Genomic DNA, 16747 nt, shown 5'->3' on the forward strand with positions numbered 1-16747 from the left:
GCTGTGGGGTTGCTTTTATGCAGTGTTTTCCCCTGAGTCCCAGGCTTCAAGCCTTATCTTTGGGAACAGCATTTTAACTTCCATAGAGCACCTTTCTGTAGAGATGTGCTACACAAAAAGAGGAAAAGAGACCAAAACAATTTATGTTCACTGTGCATGAAGTTCAGTCAATCACTTCACCACTTTTTGTCTCATTATATTTTAGCAAAGACTGAACAGATTTTTTGACTACAGTTAAATGGACTTATCATTACTACTCAAAATCCTTCCTCATCTGAACAAGTTCTCAGCTGACTAATTGCTGAACAGCACAAAATGCCCAGTGGGGAAGTGCCCACTGCCACGGCTGTCCTTGCACATTTATGCGGCAAAGCGATGCCCAAAAGGCAATGCCCACAAAAAATGACATGCAGCCTGCCAAAAGAACCACGGGCGCTATAAGACAGGAAGAAAAGAAGGACGCCGTGGCAAGTTTTTTAGAAAGACTATATGTGGCCATGATATTATAATGCCTCTGAAGTATATATAGCCGTGGATGTTGCATATAAGCCCACTCATGAAAACGTTACATAAAATGACTCTTCAGAGATTGCTAAAAGCAGCAACTTCCCTTAAAAACAAACAAACTGACTCACTTTCACATGGCACTCTCTGGTAAAACAGGGATGAGGCGGCGCGATGGCTGAACGCGGCGAGCTGCAGAGCCGCCGGCGGGCCCTGCCCTGCCTGCTGCCAGGCTGCGGGGAGAAACGGCCGGCCTCACGCTGCTGCAATGGGCGGCCTCCTCACGAGCCACCACGCGGCATCTGGAGGGGGAAGCAAGCAAACAAACACAAGGCATGCACATATCCCATTATTACTTCTATGCCTTAAAACTGTTTGTCCAGGCATGCCAGACCGCAGGGCAAGAGAGCAATCAGAGGGCACACGTCCAGTAAGAGCACCTGGGGGCACATCCTGCAGCCACAATGATTTCTCCTTGGCATTCTTTTGCTTTTTAATTCACGGCCATACTCAATGCCTGCCAGAGTTTTCGGCAGAATTTCACTCACTGAAATTACTCTACTATAAATTACCTCTTTGAGTTGCTCTGAGGATTATTTAAGGTTCATACAATACTTTGAATTTATAAGTAATATTATTGCTTTAATACCTTTCTTTCTCCTCTGGGATTCTGTTGTTACACTGTGGTGTTTTTTTGTAGAATAACTGCTAAAATTGCCTGGCAGACTAGTTTCTCCCATCCTCCCAGTAGGCCAGCGAGTCAGAAGCACACTAAGAACCAGCGTATGCTCTCTGGGATAACCCTCCTAAGTAAATCCTGACAAAGAGCTCAATGAATAATGTTACAGCAATTTCTGATCACAGAAGAGCTCCCAACAGTAGCTGCAGGGAAGCACAACATGGACTCCCTTTGTAAGCCACATAAAATAATAGTTGTTTTTTTTTGTTGCAGCTTCAATCAACCCACCATACATTACCTTCTCTGAGAAAGTAAGAAAGCAGGAAATTACCCAAAATGTGCACAGTTTTGTGCATCCAACAATGCAGGTCACAAAATCAATAATGTGCAAAAACAATTGCTCAGAGCTGAACAATGAAATACATTAAGCGTAAGCTAAACACGACTAATGCTCCCTTCAGGAAAGACACGTCAAAATGGCAAACGACAGCTTGCTGTACAGATTGCAGAGAAGACAAGTGGCAGTCAGAAAATACAGAATCTTGATTTGTGGAAACACAGGCTCACAGGAAAAAAAAAAAAAAAAAAAAAAAAAAAAAGAGAGAGAGAGAGAGAAACAACGCGTTGACAGTAAAAACAAAGGCAGACTTCCTAGGTGTATTTTTATGGTAAAATTAGAGTTTTCAAAAGTGTCCAGAGACTAGCCCCGTACGAAAATTTAATACCTAAGGTGCAAGTTGCAGCCTGTGGCACAAGTGCACACCTTCGGCTTCCCGCAGGGCGCAAGGCCTGGTCAGACCCGGGCAGGGTGCTCCCTGTGCTCCTTACTTTGCTGACAGCCTGCGCTGCTTCTGTCCCCGGGCACAGCCTGCTGGCCAGAACACCGCCAGGGGCCCAGCCCTACCCACCAGCAGATTCCTGAGCTCAGAGAGGAAACGTGTGAAAACAGGCACCCAAATCAGGTCCTTGGCCTTGTCCAAGACTCTTGCATTTCCAAATATTTATGTGAGAATGCGAGCACGTTCTACTGTTCTGAGTTTATCACTGCACACAGTGTCGTTTGTAATTCGCAGAGTTCAGTACCTCACAGAGAAGGGCAGCAGCGGAGTGCATTTCTGTCCAATTTGTCCGCCCCGTGCAGGATTTCCATTCCCCTTCCGCTTCCTGAACTAATCTTAAGTGACAGTAACTGTATCTAAAGCTCTAAAAGCATTCCTTTAAAAGATTCTCCAAAGGGAGCAGAAGAGGCAGAGCACAGCCCTCCTTCCCGCAGCCCCCCCCTCCGACCCTCAGGGCAGAGCCTCCTTCCCTCCCCAATGTCAGGGGGCACAAACATCTGCGGGCAGCCGGATGTTTGTCGTCTGTGAAAATAAGCTCTCAAATATTTTCTATAGCTTTTGGAGATGAGACAAAACACAGTTTGCTCTAAAAGCCAATAATATAATCACTGATTTAGAAAACAGATGGAGTCAAGGGTTCCTTCTGTATCATTAGAAACACTCAGCCCTGGTTGTGCGACTGCAGAAAGAAGTTGCTCTCCTCTTGTGAAACCATCGCTGGCTTGCCTGGCTCCAAAGACCTTTCATACAGGAACAGGGACTTCTGTAAGATCTCTGTGCATATATTTGAAAGATCACAGTCAGGAAAGGTAAAGTACATCACACACAACGCACAGAAGTAATGAGGCATTTCACAGACCTACAGCTGGGCTTTGCTTAACAATGCTGCTTGAAGTAAATGGGGAGTGTGACATAACTTTGCCATGTGTTAATGAATTTTAATCAAGATCCACTGATTGCTAAAAAAAAAAATAATTAAAATTGACAACCAAGTGTAGCTGTCATAATACTATTTACTTACTTTATACAATATATTCTGAAAAGGACTCTATTAACAATGAAAAAAAAAAAGATAACTTTTGCATTTGAGAGACTAGACCAATACTCAGAAATTTCTGTGTGCAGTTCCCATCTCTGCCACAGCCTACTGATATGATCTGAAGAAAAAGAAATTGTTTCTGTCTTATTTTTCTTCCTCTCTAGAGAAAATGTGGATGTAATTCCCAATCCTCAGAAAATTAGTTAATGCCCGAAGTTCTAAAACATTCTGGTGATGAGGACTGCATCAGAACCAAACAAGCTCAGGGTGCGCGCCGTTGTGTTCACTTCAGGGTGATGCAGAGAGGTAGGAGGCTGATGGTAAAGGTAATAGCTAGTCTGGTGGATTCAAAATGTTACGGTGCCTGTATCTATTTTCAGCTTGTTTGTCTCTAAGTGATTAGGTTAATTAAAAAATATGTTTATTTTGCATCCACCGGGAGCTAGCACACACTGGGGGAACTCCTTCAGGTGGCAGCAGCTCCTTTTGCAAGGCCTGGCGCAGCAGGAGGGTGACCATTTCTGCTCGAGGCCCTGTATCTTCCCAGGGAATGCCAAGCACTGTGCAGTGAGTCCCAAACACTGTCCAACTGCACCCTGGCAGAGGGGGCTTGGTGGCTGGAGCAGGGAAAATGCAAACCCCGAGCAGAGGGAGGAGCGGAGAGGGGCAGCAGTGCAGAAACGAGGGGTGTGTGAGCAGAGTGTGCTGCTGTTTGGGGGCAAAAGGTAAGTTGGAAGAATAATGGAAAGGAATTATGTAGGAGAAAAATCAGGAAACTGAGCAGGATTCCAGGAGAAATTCAGAGATACATGCATTTGCTGGGACAAACCTAGGTCAGGGGTTGTGGGAGGCAGCAGGGGGAGCGTGCCCCCGATCCACAGAATGGCTGCTGCGTTTCCCTCAAGTACGGACCAGTAAAAGGAAGTGTTTGGACTGAGCCATTAATCACTGCTAGAGCAACTAATCACTGCTAACGTTTTGTTTTGTTTTTATTATTTATAATAATAATAATAATAATAATAATAATAATAATAATAATAATAATAATAATAATAATAATAATAATAATATAATTAATAAATTATCTAATAATAATATTTCTAATAATCTTCTTCCTGAAAGAACATCAAGCAAACCCAGCTGGGCATACAGATACCCAGATAAAGTAGTTTCGTGGACAGAAAAAGAAATCTCAAAGGCATAAGCAAACCTTTGCTTTCACATTAATCCAAAATGTTATTGATTTTTAATTAACTTGGTTTCATTCCTGTGTGAGGAATGTGATGCAGGTATTGCAAGAGAAAGGAGCTAAAAGACAGAACTTTGTAATCCAGACTCAGATTTTAGGTCTAGGGGAAAAAAAAAAAAAAAAAAAAAAAGGTCTGTTTGAAGAAATCTTTTTTTGGCACAGGGAAATTGAGCATTGTTGCTACTGAAAAATAAACCAAGCAATCTTGCATATCTGTCACTCTGCAGCAAAGAGCACTTTTATTACAGAGCAGCAGCCAAGAGCACTTTTATTACGGAGCAGCAGCCAGGTGTGGGCAGACTCAATTTCTGCAACAGCTGCTCATAAATGAACAGCTACACAGTGCTCACCTTCGTCTCTCGTGTGTGTAATGACCAAATACACTTTTATTAGCAAAGCCTGCAGGGATGGGTCAAAAAATCTGATGGTTTGGTGGTGCATTAATTAAAAGCTACAAGAAACCACGTTTTTTTAAAAGTTATTTATTTTTTTCTCCTGCTTGTATACAATAAGGCTAATGTCATAAGGCTAGCGTTTTGCCAAACTCTAGAAAACACGATAAGGCGAAAAGTACGGTTCTTATTTCAGGAATAACGACTGTGGTGCTTGTCAGTCGCTCCCCAGACGTGACCCCGCTGTCGGAGGTGTGACAGGGCAGCCGCTGGCACCACCGCAGCCGTGTGGCAGCTGTGCCCTGGCCACGGGCACCCGGACCGGGGAATTCCCCGTGCCCGGCACGACGATTCCGCGTCCCTGGCTCGAGCCCTGCCCCGTCCCCCCGCGGTGTAACCGGGCCGCCAACGCGAGCGCCCCGGGCCCGGGGGGGCCGCCCGGGTGCCCGCTGCCCGGCCCCGAGCCCGCCGGGGGGCGCCGCGGCCCCGCTGCTCCCGGGGCCGGCTGCGGCGGGACGGGGCGGCCCCGGGACGGGGCGGGCGGAGCGGGGCCGGCCGGGGGCGCCCCCCCCTCGCCCCGCCGTGTAACCGGAGCCGGGGCCGGGGCCGGGCGGCGCCTCCCCCGTCGGGGAACCCGTTCGGCAGGTCTGGCGGCGGCGGATCCCGCGGGAGGCCGGGCGGCGGCGGCGGCCGTCGGGGCATGAGCGGGACCTGAGCCAGCGGGGCCGGGACCCGGGCCCACAGGTGCCGCCGGCGGGATGGGACGGGACGGGACGGGGCGCGCGGGGCCCGAACTCGGGGGTCCCGGGGCCGGGGCCGGGCCGTCGGGGGGGGCGGCCGCGCCCTGCAGGGCCGCGGAGACCGGGGGGTGCCCCGAGCGCGGGGCACGGGGGGTCCGCACCGAGCGCTGCCGGGGCTCCGGCCGCGGGGCACAGCGGGGGAAGGGGCGCGGGGCCGGGAGGCGCTGCCCGGGGCGGGCCCGGTCGCGGCAAGGGCCGAAAAAGCTTCGGAGGCTGACGCCAAAACGGCTCTGAAACGACTTCCTTTATTTATTTATTTATTTAATCGCCCTGGAACTCCGTCTCAGCAGCCCTCGGGCTGTTTGCTCTCTGCTCGGCCATTTAAACCTGGCGGCCCGGCTGCTGCTCCTCCAGCCCGCGGCCGGTCGCGCAGGAGGGGCCGTGCCCATACCCGTACCCGCACCCGTGCCCGTACCCGTGCCCGTGCCCGTACCCGTACCCGTGCCCGTGCCCATACCCGTACCCGTGCCCGTACCCGTACCTGTGCCCGTACCCGTACCCGTACCCGTGCCCATACCCGTACCCGTGCCCGTACCCGTACCTGTGCCCGTACCCGTACCCGTGCCCATACCCGTACCCGTGCCCATACCCGTACCTGTGCCCGTACCCGTACCCGTACCCGTATCCGTACCCGTACCCGTGCCCATACCCGTGCCCGTACCCGCTGCTGGTGCTTCCCTTCCTTTCGTTCCCCCCATCTATGCGTGAGGAAAATAGCTTTCGTGCTTGCGGGGTAATTACTTGCCAGTCAGTGTTTATACAGCCCTTAGAGCAGTCACAGGGGTGTGCGTTAAGACACTGTCCTCATCCTGCAGCAGGAGATGCTGAAAAGTTGCTTGTGAGGCTGGTCACTCGCTTGGAAGATGGAAATCCTCTTGGGACAGAAACAAAGCAGCATCTCAGTCCCGTTTCCTACTACGTGGTGTCTGTAGTTTAAATAGCATCCCTTCTCAGAAGGGCTAAGTGAAGCGGTGCTGAGTGGACCGGCCGATGAAGCCCTTACTGCCGAGTGTCAGAGGAGTGTTGCAGCTGAAGAAGCCGTACTGTGCAGTGGGCTCTGGGAAATAGCTGTGGGGAACAGAGCGGTGCTTGGGCACATCGATGGGGCTTTTAACAAACCTGGCTCTGGTGTAAACCCTAACGCTGAAATTGCGTCTAGATTCCTTGGGTGTAATTCCTGGCACAGTGTGTCCTTACAGGCTCAGATTTGCTCACAAGTTTCTGATTGGTTCTGATTTGTTTGTTTGTTTTGATGTATTTTGTTTGTTTGGCTTTCTTTTCCAAGACCGATGCAGGTGTCAAGTGGTATGTGTCCCGGTGCTGCTGTTACTGAAGTTCATGTTAGCCTGTGGTTACTTTTGTATCAGTCCCAAACCTGTATGTGTCTCGTTTTTAACTTCAGGTAATATAACGCTCCCTTTCAGTAACTTGTGAATTGTTATCTTCATTAGATCTCTGCTGTGAGACGGCCGATGAATATTCCAGTCCCTGGGTTTGCAATTTGTGATGGTGAATTCAATAAGCCACTTGCTTGCTTTGCATTGAAGTCCTCTATGTAAATTAGAATTAATTTTCCATGTTCTTTTGTTGTTGTGGCTTTCATTTTGATACCATTGGGAATCATATTGGGCCTGAAGGTAATGTGCTACCTGCATTTAGATATGGGGGGGGCTGATTGATTTTCTTTTGATTATGAGGGGTTTTGATGTTCTGCCTCATCTGTTTCCTTTATCTGGTCTCTGTTAAATGAGGTGCTTTGTGTAGACGTAATTGCATGCAGGATAGTAGCCAGGAGCTGCAGAAACCTAACCCTGGTCTATCCGTGACTTACCATTTCTGCTGTGGCCTTGGGCAAATCACTTACCCTCTCTGTGTCTCTGTGCTTGTCGGGGTACAGGACATGGTTCCCGTTATGGCCCTTGGAGACTGGCGGTTCAGCAGCTCCCAGCCCTGTTTGGAGGATGCTGTGCTCCGTGACAGCCCCGCTGCTGCACCTTTGCTCTCCGGCAGCCTTACCAGATTATGCTGTGGTTTTTCTCATGTGTTCTTATAGAAATTAGAAATATATGCTTAGTATAGTAGAGTTGGACAGCTTGGGCAAGTTCACAGGTGCCTTTGTTTATAGAAAGGTGTGCAGTGAGGTACAGGGAGATGGAAGGGAGAAGCGGAGGAAGGGTGAGCACTGCCATCTCCAGCCCCGCAGCCAGAAGTGACCTGTATTTTTTTTACTATTAAAAGTGCCTGTTGGGTTCGAAGGGGAGGGGAACACCCAGAAAAATAACTCTATTTATACTTCCAAAAAGTCTTCCATGCCAAACAATATGGCTCATGTATGCACTAAAATCTTTCTGCTTTTGTTAAACCTAAACCGTATTGTTCTATACCATGAACCCTGAGAGGAAATTAACAGTTTCTAGAAAATGCAGGTTGAAACCCCTTCAGAGTACACTTAAAGATACAGCTTGAACAAAGGTTACGAACTTTTCTATTATCTGCAAAGATAACTTGTCTTGACTTGGACTTTAAGAGAAGGGAAGTCTGTATATCTGTTAATGAAAAATCCCGGTGCAGATAATGGGTAAAATTATTATTTTGTCTCTGTAAGTGCCCCACCTTCAAAACCATCCTTGCTTAGCCTCAGACAATTCGGACTGCAGGTTGTGGATCTCTCTGCTATGATAGTTTTCTGTTACGTTGTTGGTAAGTGCCTGGTCAACTTCTTCCTTTTGCAGAGCCCTGGTGGCTCATGGTGATAATTTACCTATGTTCGTTTTCATACATAGCTGCCTACAGAAATTTTAACATTGCTGTGTTAGTGAGTACACAATGGCCACTGGTTTAATTCCAGTTCTTCCTGGGTGAGGAAGGTTGGGTTTTGTTTCTTTGGTTGTTTTGTTGTAGTAGTTGGTTTTTGTTTTTCTTAAATGAGGCAATGAGGTGCTTTTCTTTAGCCGGTGCAATTGTGCAGAACTGAGATGAGAAGCACTAGGACATTAGGACTGAAGGCATTTGGAAACTGGTGGCCCCCATCTTTTCCTTTTCTTCTGATCTTGCATGCTTTTTTTTTTTTTTTTTTTTTTTTTTTTTTTTTTTTTTTTTTTCTTTTCTTTTCTTTTTTTCTGCCAAGGTTGGCCTTGGACACCTGTCAGCATTACAAAACTGCATTTCTCTTTGCAGTCAGCTCTTTCCAAGGGGTTTCATGGCTTTGATGCCTCAGCTGTTTGTCTAAGCCTTCGGGATGTTCCTGGTAGAAATGGTCACTTCCCTTCAACCAAATTTGAAAATAATAACTTTGTAGAAACCAGATTTCACAGACCCTGCTGGTACCACTGTGTTAGAATGTTACCCTGGTGTCTGCCTCCTGCTGGGGCAGGTTATCTGTGTCCTCACGGCCTCCGAGGAGGGACTAGAGTTCACGCTTTGTAAAAGAAAGATCTGCAGATATTGCAAGGCTGGCTGGTTGCAATGCCAATAAAAAAAATCTCTAGGCGCTGGACGTGGCCCAGTTCAGTAAGTTCTTGATCTTGCAGTTGAAAATGTATGACCAAGACGCATTTTTGGAAACACCTACTTAATGAGTGGGTGCCCTCGGCACATCTTTGGAGGCTGGCACATACTTTTCCTGTTGCAGGGTAAGTGGGAAGAGGCCCCGCAGCTGCCTCCACGTACTGTGCCGAAGCACTGCTTGTGGCAGGGTGGTCTTAGGCGGGTACATGCATTGTGCCAAAGCAATTTATTTACACAGTGGGAAATAACAATAAAAGTTTTCTTATATCTTTATTTCCCAACATCCTTGTTCAGCACAGACCTGGCACTTACACATCCATGTGTGCAGGATTTGGGGCTGGATGGAGGACAGAAGGTAGAACCAAGCTGACTCAGATGAGACCTGCTGCTTACAAGACAGGTTTCCCAGGATTTTCTTGTGTTGCAGCGATAGCCTGAGTCCCTGAAAGGCCTATCTGAGTCTTTTTGGTTCTGCTGCATGGTGGAGGCCATCTCAGCCTGTTGGGCATGAAGTGTTCGGGAGAGCTGGGGTTTGTGATGTAGATGCGCTGCTTCACCACAGGTGTTTCACCCTTAGCCACGTCTAATCACTGGAATTTTAACCTTTTTGCTGGGAAGTCTGAGTCACCTTGCATTAAGCATGTGTTGGCATTGCTCAACTCCGGCAGGTTTCAAGGTGGGAACTTTCTCCAAGGTCACAGTGCAATGAAGGAAGGTGTGTTGCAGCTCTCATGGATAAGCAGACCTCTGCTGATGTCCTGCGCTCCGAGGCGTTCCCGTTTGAGGAGTTTGGCTGCCCGCTGCCCTATTTGCACAGTGTGAGCATTCAGCAGCTTTGTTTTCCTGAAGCGGCGCTGAGAAGCGGGGTGTGCCTGTTAGCCAGGTGCTCAGGACCTAATTGTCTGGGCAGAGTCTGTTTGTCTGATGTACCAAGCACCGAGCCCGGCTGTTTCTGGTAGCTGTTGGGAGCACCTAGGCTGACATCAAGGCATATCCATCGTATATGATGTACTCTGAGTAGTCTGCATTATAAACTAGTTTTTTTCCCTAATGCAATGTTTTCTTGATTGACCTTGAGGAGTTGAGGCTTCAGCTTCAGCATTCCAGGTGCATTTGAGAAACCCCAGGTAAACCAAGCCTTAGGTAACACTTCTGGGGTTTGAGCTTTCAGCTTTTCGTGAGCTCGTCTCTTTCACCTCTATCTTGAGTGTGTCATAACGTATGCAGTTAAGATAAAGGTAGTTAAGATATACGAAACCGAAGAGGGGGAGTCATCTGCCGGGCCTCCAGCTTACAGACAAGGAAGCAGTGGTTGGGGTGTGAAGGTCGGCACAGTCCTGCGTGCAGTGACCGCGCGATGGTGGAGTTCAGGATCCTGATAGGAAGGAGCAAGGCAAGTCCACAGCCCCGGACCTCAGGACAGCGGACTTTGCCTATGCAGGGATCTGCTTGGACGAGTTCCATGGGGCACATCCTTGGAGAGCAGAGAGCTGGTTGATTTTCAGGGATCCCATCCTCCAGGGGCCAGAGTGGTCTATCGCGGTGAGCGGGACATCAAGCAAGGGTGGCAGGGGATGTGCAGAGCTGAACAAGGAGCTCCTGACAAAATTCAGCCATGGTACCTGATGGGGACTGTCTCAGATGAACAAGACCATGCCTCCTGTCACAGCTGAGTTAAAACAGTTATCTAAACAACTGAGGTTGTCTTTGTCCAAGGTATTTCCAGAGCTGGGGCTATACCACAGTCATGGTACACTGTAAGGGTGCATAAAAAAGTTGGTGTGTTCCAGAACAAACGACCAATAGAAATCATTCCTCTTGTATACATAATTGTGGGGTGTTCAACTATTTTGAACTAGTCACTCAGTGAAGTAAGCCTGGCTGTTACGTGTGAGGTAGCTCTAAATTGGGGAGCTTACAGCGTGCCCGTCACGTGGCAATCTAACTGGTGCTTACGAAGGCTTCAGTTGTGAAGAGGGAGGGGTATTTCTTTGGCCCATTTGTGCTCCATGCTCTTTTGAGTAAAGGCTTTTTTTTTTATTCTTAGTCATAAGTATTAGGTGAAAGGTTTGGTTTGTTCAGAAGATATTTCTGTCTGCCTGTCCAAACACTTGTTGCCAGTAAAACTTCATATCTGCTTTGTGCAGCTTGTGACCCATCACATATTTTGGAAGCAGATCTGGTTTTATTATTTGCCTGTTACCTTGTAGAAGCTCTTCTTACAGGTAGATGAGTTGATTAATATATTTTTAATGAAGGCCGATACTCTATTAAAGCATTTGGCCGGGATCACTGAGGTGAGAATAGAAATGCAATATCCTGCCATTAAGGGACTTCAGTTCTGACTGCTGCTTCCCCAGGATTGAATAGCGGGCAACAACTGCCGAAGCATTAGGCAAACCCAAACCCGTTTACCAACGTGATGCCTATCAGGCTGGGAGATGGCCTTGCAGCGTCCCGAGGTGTAACAGCCCTTTCAGAGGTCCTGCAGTGCTCCTTGGCAGCAATGTCTGTTTGCACAAGGTGGAGGAAGGTTAGGTGGCAACCACAGGAATTTCACTTTACAAAAAAAAAAAAACAATTACTGTTCTGTTTCCTCCCTGATACTTAAAGAACCCCTCTGAGAATGTGTTAGATGTCCCCGCTAGCCCTTGTTGTGCAGACTGGGTGTCAAGAACCGTGACCCTTCCCTGTTCTCCCGGCTGCTGCAGTGAGCACCGTGCAGTGCCCACTGCCCCGCTCGAGGGGCACCTGGCTGTGAGGTACTGCAGGGGGACGGGAGCACCACCGGGCACCGGCAGCTGGTGGTGTGGGCCCTGGCTGCAGAAACAGTCCCTGTGCATCTCGTCTTATTGGGGCTGGCAGACCCCACCTGGAGTCACTGCTGCGTGCCACCACGCTGGCATTCCCAGCTAGCACCGCCGGCTGCCTCTGTCTGTATTTTAGGTATTTTCATCTAGCTGTGCATCTGTAGTAGAAGGTAAATGCAGTGGTTTTTCTGTTGTGGTTGTTTTTTTTTTGACATCTCATCTAACCCTTGGCCTGATTAATTAGTTAATTAATCAATTGAGTAAAGGTTAATAGACTAAAGGCTGAATCACTTTATATGGCAGGGATACAAACTTTGGGGTTTTCTGGGATTGAAAACATAATCCCTGACTCAGTTCTTCATAACTTCTTCCGTCTGGGCAGACTCTTGGGGAGAAGAAAACCTCAGTGTCTGTAAAACCCAGAGCAGGCACCTGGGCAACAGGTCTGACCCTGCCCTGTGTGCAGAGCCACAGCATCGCTGGGCAAGGGCAGGATTGTCTGCAAGGGCAGGACTGTCTGTTGCCTGCATCCCTGCTGGGAGAGGAAAAGCTGGAGCCCTTGCCAGGCGGGCGGTGAGGCCAGTTGCTGGCCTGAAGCCTCGTCTCCAGCAGCAGCTTGCGGGTGCCTGCCCGAGGCATGGCCGGAGGTGTTGGTGTGATGGCCCCACAGCACAGCTCCCAGTGGTGCTGAGCCCTGTGCAGGGCACACTGTTTCCCTGGGTGCCGGCACAGGGTCGGTGTTGGGGCAGGTTCTGCTGCAGGCTGGGAGGCAGCACAGCACAGGCTCTGCCTTGCCGGGAGTGCCGGGGGCGACAGGGTTTTCCCAGCCACACAGGAGGGAGCCTGGCTGACTTGCAGGAACGCTGCTGCTTGTCACTGGAGAGCTGGCGTAAGGCCAAGTGAAACCACCTTTGTAGTTCAGACGGCAGGCCTTTTATTTAAGGGCAACTGCACCAGCTCCTTGCTCCGCCGCCCCACATGGGCACGGCCCTCCTCCCCGCCTGGCACCTTTCTTTCCCCAGCTCCTGGAAATAAGAACTGCTGGGCTGCAGCTGCCCACGGCCCCTTTGGCACAGGGATTGCTCCCTCCTGGGTGCAGCGTGGGGGGATTTCCCGGTCCACGTGCCTCCACTCTGTAACGCAGGGAACAATGCTGTAGAAAAAGCAACCTGAGCATGCAACAAAAAGTGCGTTTGTGTAAAAACCACCTGTAGGAATGCTGTGGCTCACTTTTCCATTGCATTGCAGACAGGACTGACACTGGTGACTCTGAATGGCTTCTGCATACACACTCTGCTTTTCTGAGTATCACTCGCCTGCTTGTGGCACCACCATGGGGTGCTCGCAGAGCCTGCCTGTCCTCCTCCTCCTTGCTGCTGGGCCCACGGGGATGCTCATTGTCCAGGGCTAGGCTTTGGAAACTGTGATTGTTGATGGAAATGCTTGCCTGAAGTTGTCATGTGCATTTCTCTCTCAACAGAGGGAAAATGTCTCTTTTTTGAGAGAATTTGAGCTTGAAACTCCTGCATCTCAGATGAGTTGCCTAACTCCAAGACAATGGAGGAAAACAAACAATGCCTCCACAAAAATTTCAGGTTCCACGGCCTGTGTATTAGAAACTGGCTGTCATAGTCCCAGCTGCTTTCATCGGTGAGCAGACTCGCACAGCTTGAGCAGTCTTGGAAGAAGCTGTATTAATCCGCACTAAATCAAACTGTGCGTTCATCCGATACCCACTAGTTTTGTCTTATTTTGTAAGCTGGCAGTCCTGAAACATTAGCTGTGTGCCAGGAGAGCACGATGGTACTGAGCGTGGCATGTGTTGGGCTTCCAGCCCACAGTCATGTCACCCGAGCAGCATATTCAGTGCTCATTTAATATTTATCTCTCTCATACGAGACATTAAGGAGGGAGGCCATTCGGCTTTGCAGAAACGGAAGGTAACGTGGGTGCTGGCGGGGTTTGGTGTCAGCCCCAGAGATTGCTGTTTGCTGGTTTTGTCGACAGCAGCACGTGGGTGGGGTAGCGCTGGCCTTGCCTCCTAGGGCTGGGCTCCTGCGTTACGCAGCCTGGCCCCGCTGCCTCTGTGGGGGTGTCAGGCTGTCGGGGCAGCTGAGTGGGGCTGCTGCCCGTGGGACTGCGATGTCCCTGTGCTGGGGAGGGCCCAGCGATGGCCAGAGGTGCACAGCGTGGGCACGCAGCTGGAGAGGGCACGGGCACCCGGCACGGCTGAGCTGGAGGCCAGCGCTCCTCCCAAGCATCAGGGCTGAGCCAAACGGGGCTGCTGGTGCCAGTGCTGGGGGGGGGTAAAGTGAAGCTGGCTGGGGCTGGAGGGGCTTCCTGGTGCACACGGGGCCCTGCCAGAAACCCCTGGGGTGGTGGAGCCCCTTCCTCTCTTCGGGGCTTGTAATTTCCCACAGCTTTCCCTGTGCTGGCACAGACGGATCAGAACCTGTCCGAAAGTGGTGGTCTTCAGAAAGGAACGCAAGTTGAGCTTCGGTACAAAGAGTTTGGAAATTGCCTGGCTAGGAATGAGCAGGGCACACTCATCAGAACAATCTAAACTGTTGTAAGGATCGGTAATTAAAATGCCAGGACACCCAGCAAAGCAATAGGCTGGCCAGGCGGAGATGGAAACCACCTAGGAGTTGTGCGGGTGGTTGTTTGTGTGGGACGGCAGGGGTGGAGCTGCACACCGGGAGATGGTTTCTGGATTTAGCTTACAGCCAGTTAATGGGATGCTGTCCGCTGCAGCAAACGGCTGAAGCTGCACAATGTGTCTGTGTGATCTAAAAACGCTGAAGGAGGCTGCAGCTCCCCCAGCTCCTCTCATCCTGACCCCTCCATGCAGGTCGGTGGCATGGCCCTGGGTATTTGGGTGTTCGCAGGCTTGCTCATCTCCGTGTCCCATTACCGATGTCCTGCGTCACGACTGCAGGGTGTTCCTTGGGCTGCCGTGTGAGTGTGCCTAATTACACACAGCACAACGGTAATGAGGGACTTGCTGTGAACGTAACTGCCACGTGACTTCGGTCCCTACTTCCAAACCAAGCCTGCGCTCTAAGCTCGTCCAGGGAAACCGGTTTCAAACGTGGGTTTCGCTGGCTGGTATTGACAGAGCGACATTCTGGGGACATGGTTTGCAGTTCTTGCTGTGATAGCTCCGCTCCTGAACCTTTACAAAATGTTTGCAGGGTGCTAGAGGCATGATCTCGGAACGGGATTCGGAGACCACCTTCGATGAGGATTCGCAGCCTAACGATGAGGAGGTGCCCTACAGCGACGATGACACGGAGGATGAGCTGGACAGCCGGCAGCCTGGGGTCGAGTCAGAACAAGCCCAAACCAACAGAGGCACTGAGGAGAGCCGAGAGACACTGAGAAAAGGTACTGCTACGTTAGAAACTTGCTTGGGGTAGCAAATGATTCTCAGTACTGATGCTGAGCCGTGTGTAGATCGATTTGCTTTTTGTGGCTCATCTGTCAGACAGGACTTGGAATGGCTTATCCAAGTGTCTGAAGGAGCGATTGGTAGCAATTCATTCTATCAAATACCAGTATGAAAATCAACGTAATTCCAGTCCACAACCAGAGTTCTGTGCCACTGCCTGTTGCATACAACTAATGATGTGCTTGGTGACCTCATGTTAATTAAGGCAGGTGCTAGATGTACGTAACCCGTGGTCTGAGAGCTGCTTGAACAGAACTTCAGTTAACTTGTCTTCCCCATCACCTGGACATTTGATCCAGTATAAGCCTATTTTGTGTGTTTAGTGGGTTGTTTCCATATATTTCTAAATGATAAGGGGCCTTAATGTGGAGATGGATGGTTTGTTAGGATGTTAGGATGGTTGAAGAAATAAAATGAGTGCTTCAGGTTTTTGCTTACGATTGCAAAAGAAAGTCATTGCATGATGTGGTGATAGGATTTTATTTTTTTTCAAAAGATGGGTGAATCTTTCCATTTTAAAAAAGACTGTTTTGGGTGCTGAGTGCTTCACAGGTGTTAGCAAAAGCAAACTGGAAGAGGGGAAAGGAGGGAATTCAGCCTGACTAAATGTTCCTCTAAGTTTTCAATTTCTCATAGAACTTCCAAATTGTTATTTTGCTTCTTCCTTGCTGAGATTATATTTTAATTGCTAGTAAAGACAAATAAGCTGGACATTTCTTGAAAACCCTTTCTTAGACACTGTAATAAGAAAAGCAGGTACCAGTCTTGTTTCAATTGAAAGTACCTTTCAAATATGGCATTTGAAAAAAAGGGAAGGCAGATTGGCTTCCTCATGTTTACAGCAATCAGATGTTGACCCATTTTCACCTTGTCTCTTCCAGACTGCAGCTGGCAAGTTAAAGCAAATGATCAACACTTCTATGAGCAACCCCAGTTTAAGAGAACAATACTTCTGTGCTTCAAAAAAAGCAAATATGCGGTAAGTTTTCTTTATCTTAATTATGTGATTATAGTACTTGTCAGGGTGAATGCTTTCTTAATGTCAATAAGATCTTTCCAACCATTTTTGACTCATCTAAAAACCACTAATAACACTTCCTTAGGATTTCCAGCAAAGGTAGAGAAATGTAATTGACTTTGGCTTTGTGAATGGAAAAACAAAGTATCAAAAGACTTGCTTAAGATGAGATAGAGAATTAGAAGCCAGGTGTCCTCAGTCCATATTCTGAGTTTTATCTGCTCAACTACAGCTGTTGCAAACATCCAGAAAGGTGTCATCTTTTGTATAAGAAGTCTTATACATTAAGCATTAAGCAATATCCTGATAAAGCTAGACGGAGGCAGCCTTAAAGTAGGCCATTGGGAATGTTCATTTAAACAGTGTCATTCCAAATCCACCTAATTATGATCAAGGCAACTTTTTTTAAAAAAACTCTCAATTATCAAGACAAAAGGCTCAGTAATTTTTTTTTGATCC

The 16747-nt window shown here is 48.8% G+C and overlaps 1 protein-coding gene across 1 annotated transcript in view; it reads left to right on the plus strand.

The window, feature by feature from the left end:
- The first annotated feature begins 5414 nt into the window (after nucleotides 1-5414).
- LOC309889799 (phospholipid-transporting ATPase IC-like) overlaps nucleotides 5415-16747 on the plus strand; it is a 33080-nt gene continuing 21747 nt past the window's right edge. Inside the window, exons 1-3 of the mRNA XM_082782827.1 lie at nucleotides 5415-5446; nucleotides 15014-15206; nucleotides 16152-16249. Of these exons, the coding sequence (XP_082638953.1) occupies nucleotides 15026-15206; nucleotides 16152-16249 (279 nt within the window). The 5' untranslated portion in view covers nucleotides 5415-5446; nucleotides 15014-15025. The remainder of the gene's footprint in view (nucleotides 5447-15013; nucleotides 15207-16151; nucleotides 16250-16747) is intronic.

Source organism: Aythya marila, assembly GCF_965140915.1.
Source record: "Aythya marila genome assembly, chromosome: Z".
Classification (NCBI taxonomy): domain Eukaryota; kingdom Metazoa; phylum Chordata; class Aves; order Anseriformes; family Anatidae; genus Aythya; species Aythya marila.